Source organism: Squalius cephalus (assembly GCF_949319135.1).
Source record: "Squalius cephalus genome assembly, chromosome: 21".
Taxonomy (NCBI): domain Eukaryota; kingdom Metazoa; phylum Chordata; class Actinopteri; order Cypriniformes; family Leuciscidae; genus Squalius; species Squalius cephalus.
Window position 1 is genome coordinate 232501 of NC_137142.1, and position 7500 is coordinate 240000.

The 7500-nt window shown below is 43.9% G+C and overlaps 1 protein-coding gene across 1 annotated transcript in view; it reads right to left on the minus strand.

The window, feature by feature from the left end:
- The window catches only part of ppp1r21 (protein phosphatase 1, regulatory subunit 21), a 34561-nt gene that overhangs the window by 22783 nt on the left and 4278 nt on the right, over positions 1-7500 (minus strand). The window contains exons 6-9 of the mRNA XM_079855450.1: positions 4794-4852; positions 4088-4182; positions 3237-3289; positions 1746-1895 (exon numbers count right to left, since the gene is read on the minus strand). Of these exons, the coding sequence (XP_079711576.1) occupies positions 1746-1895; positions 3237-3289; positions 4088-4182; positions 4794-4852 (357 nt within the window). The remainder of the gene's footprint in view (positions 1-1745; positions 1896-3236; positions 3290-4087; positions 4183-4793; positions 4853-7500) is intronic.

Sequence of the window (7500 nt, forward strand, 5' to 3'; positions counted from 1 at the left end):
GTGTTCCTGCTGCACCTCCAGGAGAACTGTGAGTGTAACGTTTTATTAACCTTTATACTACAGGGCCGCTGAATGCTTGAATCTGATTGGTTGACAAACGTTCTAAGGTGTGCATTATTTTCAGGGAAACGCACAACTAAAGTAGTTCCAGGCAGGTCTTGACCACATTACAGCTCCATATCACTCCGCCTAGTCAACTGTAATAACGGAAAATAGGATACAATTCATAACAATAAAAAGCATTTAGCCGCATGCGCTTGATCTGCAATGTTCAATGTCTAGCTTCACAGTCAATGGAAACATGCATTTTAATTTTAATAAATAAAGTATATTCCTATTCCTAGTCCTGCAGCACGGATTTTTATTGCAGATAATATAACAAATAAATAATTATTGATAGGCCTTACTTGTTAATTTTTTTTTTCTTTTTCATTTATTTGGCTAGTCTACTGTCATCTGTCAATAATAGAAAAAAAAAAGAATGAACAAATTAATTAAAACGAATTGAATTAATAAATAAATAATAATATTGACGCACATGCTTTTCTGTCCCATTATTGCAACATCTCTCTCTAATAACTGCATAAAGCCGAGCCGAGGACACACTTTAAGGCCGGTTGTGAATGTAATGTGATGACTGATCATGCCCAGACGCGTGTTCAGCGCGTTCAGTCTGTGTTCAGAGTCGGTGTTTAAAATCTGCAGTGATGAAGACAGTCAGAGAATGTGTCAGCTAGTCGTGTGTCCCAGCATTAGTCTGCTATCAGTGGCTCAAACCTCCGTTACTAACTCTAAAATGACGTTTTGGAATTAGCAACGGAGGCATGGGATTAGATGCGTAAGAAATTAGTCCTACATACAAGAGTGTTTTAATGACAACAACTTTACAAACGTCTTGAAATCCATAATCTGAACACTGTTTCGAGGTGTGGTAACTGTAGTATAAGCGGAATAATTGACGACAGGCCGTTGAATTATTAGAAAAATAATGCACACCGTGACCGCATTACCACCTCGGGTGTGCATTATTTTTCTAATAATTCAACGACCTGTCGTCAATTATTCCTTACTTAATTTAACCTTTGCAAATCGCTGCACGCTTCACGATGAATGCGGCTGTTTACACTCAGGTACATTACGGCATGTTTTCTATGTACGACGTTCTCAATATAATTTATAATCCCACGTTTATAATGAACGACGCGTTATGGATATTGTGTTATTGTGTTACGGTGTCCGCACAGAACAGAGGGGCGGAGTCAGCAAAGCTCATCATCATTTAAAGACACATGCACTGAAACGGCGTGCTGAAAACAGCTGTTTTTGACCAGGTAAAATGAGTGTTTTCTTACAATACTAATGAGAATTTTTACAAACTTTTAATTTAGACCCTAAAGAATCATATTAGCTTGTACAAAAATGGCATTATATGACCCCTTTAATGCAGCAGGTGTGTGTGTGTGTGTGTGTGTGTGTGTGTGTGTGTGTGTGTACCCACTGTTTGACTTGTGTATTAACGCAGCAGGTGTGTGTGTGTGTGTGTGTGTGTGTGTTCGTAGTACCCTCTGGTTGACGTGTGTATTAACGCAGCAGGTGTGTGTGTGTGTGTGTGTGTTCGTACCCTCTGTTTGACGTGTGTATTAACGCAGCAGGTGTGTGTGTGTGTGTGTGTGTGTGTGTTCGTAGTACCCTCTGGTTGACGTGTGTATTAACGCAGCAGTGTGTGTGTGTGTGTGTGTTCTAACCCTCTGGTTGACGGGAGAGATGGCCTCGATGGACGAGTCGAGCGGGTAGATGTGGACTCTCTGCTCGGTGTAGGAGTGGAAGTTCAGCAGCGCCGACACCAGATTCTGCAGGAAGCCCAGAGCCTGAGCCGCCACATCACGAGCCTTCAGCTGCACACAGGAAGGCAAGGCAAGTTTATTTATATAGCACATTTCATACACAGTGGCAATTCAAAGTGCTTTACACAGAAGAAATTAAAATAATTAAAATGGTTTAGAAAAATAAAATAAAACACAGTACAGTGCATCCAGTCGGACGGACAGCGGCACAGTGCTCTCAGTAAATGCACAGCTGAACAGAAGTGTTCTGAGTCTGGATGTGAATGGGATACAGTAGGAGCACATCTGATCTCCTCTGGAAGCTGTTCCAGCATAATATCTAAAGAGGACTCGCCATGCTTAGAGTGAACCCTTGGAGTTTCTAGCTGATATGATCCTAATGATCTGAGTGATCTGTTGGGTTTATATTCATCTCTCATTATTTGGCTCATTGGGAGCATATACAGGTTGAACAGGAGTGGTGCAAGAATTGAGCCTTGAGGGACTCCGCATGTCATGGATGTCCACTCAGACTTATGGTCACCTATACTCACATAATAACCTCTCCCATCTAAGTATGACCTGAACCATTTTAGGACTATCCCAGAAAGCCCCACCCAGTTTTCCAGCCTGTCAAGAAGTATGTTGTGATCGACAGTGTCAAATGCAGCACTGAGGTCGAGTAGTACCAGCACTGATAGTTTGCCTGAATCAGTATTTAAGCGAATATCGTTTATTAAAGGATCCATTCGAGCAAAAGAATTTGTTCAGCTGATTGAAGACAACTTTTCAATGATCTTGCCTATGAAAGGAAGATTTGAGATCGGTCTATAGTTGCTTAATATGGTCTTATCCAGATTGCTCTTTTTCAGGAGGGGTTTGACAACTGCAGTTTTCAGGGAGTTTGGAAAACTCCCAGAGAGAAGTGAGACATTTACCACTTCTAGGAGATCTGCTTCTAAACTGTTTAACACACTTTTGAAAAAAGATGTGGGAAGTGTGTCAAGAGCGCAGGTTGATGTTTTAAGGTGCTGTACAGTTTCTTCCAAAATTGTGCCATCAATTTCTTTGAAATCAGACATAGTAACTACTTTCTCAGGTGGTCTGATCTGTCTGACCCCAGCGCAACTCAAGGATGTGCTGATCACCTTTCTGATATTACTGATTTTCTCAGAGAAGAAAGAAGCAAACTCACTGCACTTGTTCTCTGAGAGCATTTCACTGGGAATCTGGCTTGGGGGGTTTGTCAGTCTCTCTACAGTAGCAAAAAGAGTGTGTGTGTATTGAAAGCATGGATGCTGTCTTTGTAGATGTTGGAACAGGAACAGGAAGAGATGAGGGACGTAGACAGGATGTAGGATGTAGATGAGGAACAGGAGCAGGAAGTCACCTGACGACACTACACACACTCACCTGATGCCGCCTGTTGTGCAGAGGAACGTTCAGACTGTTGTAGTCACTCGACTCTGAGGAAAACACAAGATTCACTCATTATTAGGGCTGTCACTTTTGTGAAAAAATTCTGTTTGATTTTTGAGACATAAGTGTTCATTGAATCGATTGTAAAATCGATTTTCCATGTCTAAAGACGTTTCCATTTTAAACGCCAAATATAGGCAAATCCATGGACAACTAACAGGCATTAGGACGAACATTAAGAGGGCGCTTGAGACGCGCACAAGTCAGCAATATTCCTGATGATTTATTGGCGTGACGTTTCGTGCACAATGACAAACAGGAGTGCAACATTCTCCAAAAACAATAAGCAGAGTGGACTGCCATAACATCAGTGAAGAACATTACCTCAGGCTTCAACATGGCTGTGCTTAACATTAGAAATGTCAAACTAATTTGTAGATTGTAGACCGTAGCCCGATTCTGTATCTGTATGCATGAGACTGTCTGAATACCGGCAGAATTCACATTTTTGTAGTAAAGAGACAGAAGTATAATCTGCTGTTATGTGTGTGTGTCAGAGCCTGCAGTCGCTGTGTGACGCGCGTTCGCTGCGGGCGTATCGTGATCGTGGACGCGCTCCGAGAGAAGGCCGTTAAAATCGATTCCCTATTTTCGTTTTCGAAACTTGTGTTGGTTGGTCCGATCGATTGTGCAATCGATTTTCGAACGTAATGTGACAGCCCTAATCATTAAACACATGAAGGAAAAGCTTGAGTCTACATCACGTGTGAGTGAGTGTGTGTGAGAGAGTGTGTGTGTTTGTGTGTCAGTGAGTGTGTGTTCATGTGTGTGTGTATGTTACTCACGGGTGTCATTAAAGGGCACTTTCTCCAGGATCAAACTGCTGCTGTGCTTTAACTGACTGCTCACTTCACTCTGATACTTCCTCAGCTGCTGCTGGCTGACACACACACACACACACACACACACACACACACTAAATACATTGACTATCAACACCTTCCAATAGATGAAATCAAAGTCAATGATAAAGCAGTCTGTATCCGTCTGAGTCACACTGTCTGTGTGTTGGGTGAGTAGTCACTGACAAGCTCTTATAAACATCTGTTTCTGCCATTCTAAACACTATAAAACACTTTATCCACACAATACTGCACAAGAGGCTTTTATAGGCAACATACAAAACATGAAATAACTCATTTTCAGAAATAGGCATCACACACAGTGATTGCAACCACAATATTCAGTCAGTCTGAGTGAACGGAAGCTGTGACCGATTTCAGTTTGAGACGTGTTTGAGGATGAACAGATTTTAACGCTCCTCCCCTCCATCTCTCCTTTCTGTCGAATAACTTGCACAGATGAACAGAGTGATGTTATGTTATGCTGACTTCTAGGTTTGGTTTTGTTCAGTGTGGTTGAATGTACATTTGGAAATCTAATGTATAGATTGATTATAATAGACTAATCAGAATCACAGTCAGTGTGAAACAGGCGTACTGAAAGATCACAGATAACATTACTGCGATCCGATCGAATGTGCATATTTACCACTCTTCAGTTCTGACCCGACAGTCCTTGGCTTCTCTTTCCAGGGTCTGAGCCGTCACCTGACACGACATCATCATTAGACAAGCATTGTACACACACACACACTCACACACACACACACACATCAGCATCTCCTCGTACATGCTCACACATACACCAGCATCATCACACATGAAGAGCAGTAGGGATGTGCATGTTCAGCACTCGAGTACATCTTATAAACATGTCATGTGCTTCATGCGGCATTGAGCGTCATTACACAACACAGTGAGCGCAGCTACAGCATCACAGAAACATGCCTTTCTAAACATGTTGTGTCATTGAAATCCATAAGTGTGAAGCAATGAATGTGTTGTCATGACCTTGAGTGCTCATGCCACCCCTAATAATCGTGTCTCTGACCTCGAGTACTCATGTTCACCCCTAATAATCGTGTCTCTGACCTCGAGTACTCATGCCAACCCCTAATAATCGTGTCACTGACCTCGAGTACTCATGTTCACCCCTAATAATCGTGTCTCTGACCTCGAGTACTCAAGCCAACCCCTAATAATCGTGTCACTGACCTTGAGTACTCATGCTCACCCCTAATAATCGTGTCTCTGACCTCGAGTACTCATGCTCACCCCTAATAATCGTGTCTCTGACCTCGAGTACTCATGTTCACCCCTAATAATCGTGTCTCTGACCTCGAGTACTCATGCCAACCCCTAATAATCGTGTCACTGACCTCGAGTACTCATGCTCACCCCTAATAATCGTGTCTCTGACCTCGAGTACTCAAGCCAACCCCTAATAATCGTGTCTCTGACCTCGAGTACTCATGCCAACCCCTAATAATCGTGTCTCTGACCTCGAGTACTCATGTCAACCCCTAATAATCGTGTCTCTGACCTCGAGTACTCATGCCCACCCCTAATAATCGTGTCTCTGACCTCGAGTACTCATGCCAACCCCTAATAATCGTGTCTCTGACCTCGAGTACTCATGCCACCCAAAATTATCGTGTCTCTGACCTCGAGTACTCATGCCAACCCCTAATAATCGTGTCTCTGACCTCGAGTACTCATGCCAACCCCTAATAATCGTGTCTCTGACCTCGAGTACTCATGCCACCCCTAATAATCGTGTCTCTGACCTCGAGTACTCATGCCAACCCCTAATAATCGTGTCTCTGACCTCGAGTACTCATGTCAACCCCTAATAATCGTGTCTCTGACCTCGAGTACTCATGCCCACCCCTAATAATCGTGTCTCTGACCTCGAGTACTCATGCCAACCCCTAATAATCGTGTCTCTGACCTCGAGTACTCATGCCAACCCCTAATAATCGTGTCTCTGACCTCGAGTACTCATGCCAACCCCTAATAATCGTGTCTCTGACCTCGAGTACTCATGTCAACCCCTAATAATCGTGTCTCTGACCTCGAGTACTCATGCCCACCCCTAATAATCGTGTCTCTGACCTCGAGTACTCATGCCAACCCCTAATAATCGTGTCTCTGACCTCGAGTACTCATGCTCACCCCTAATAATCGTGTCTCTGACCTCGAGTACTCATGCCAACCCCTAATAATCGTGTCTCTGACCTCGAGTACTCATGCCAACCCCTAATAATCGTGTCTCTGACCTTGAGTACTCATGCTCACCCCTAATAATCGTGTCTCTGACCTCGGGTACTCATGTCACCCCTAATAATCGTGTCTCTGACCTCGAGTACTCATGTTCACCCCTAATAATCGTGTCTCTGACCTCGAGTACTCATGCCAACCCCTAATAATCGTGTCTCTGACCTCGAGCACTCATGCCAACCCCTAATAATCGTGTCTCTGACCTTGAGTACTCATGCTCACCCCTAATAATCGTGTCTCTGACCTCGAGTACTCATGCCAACCCCTAATAATCGTGTCTCTGACCTCGAGTACTCATGCCAACCCCTAATAATCGTGTCTCTGACCTCGAGTACTCATGCCACCCCTAATAATCGTGTCACTGACCTCGAGTACTCATGCTCACCCCTAATAATCGTGTCTCTGACCTCGAGTACTCATGCCAACCCCTAATAATCGTGTCTCTGACCTCGAGTACTCATGCCAACCCCTAATAATCGTGTCTCTGACCTCGAGTACTCATGTCAACCCCTAATAATCGTGTCTCTGACCTCGAGTACTCATGCCCACCCCTAATAATCGTGTCTCTGACCTCGAGTACTCATGCCAACCCCTAATAATCGTGTCTCTGACCTCGAGTACTCATGCTCACCCCTAATAATCGTGTCTCTGACCTCGAGTACTCATGCCAACCCCTAATAATCGTGTCTCTGACCTCGAGTACTCATGCCAACCCCTAATAATCGTGTCTCTGACCTTGAGTACTCATGCTCACCCCTAATAATCGTGTCTCTGACCTCGGGTACTCATGTCACCCCTAATAATCGTGTCTCTGACCTCGAGTACTCATGTTCACCCCTAATAATCGTGTCTCTGACCTCGAGTACTCATGCCAACCCCTAATAATCGTGTCTCTGACCTCGAGCACTCATGCCAACCCCTAATAATCGTGTCTCTGACCTCGAGTACTCATGCCAACCCCTAATAATCGTGTCTCTGACCTCGAGTACTCATGCCAACCCCTAATAATCATGTCTCTGACCTTGAGTACTCATGCCAACCCCTAATAATCGTGTCTCTGACCTTGAGTACTCATG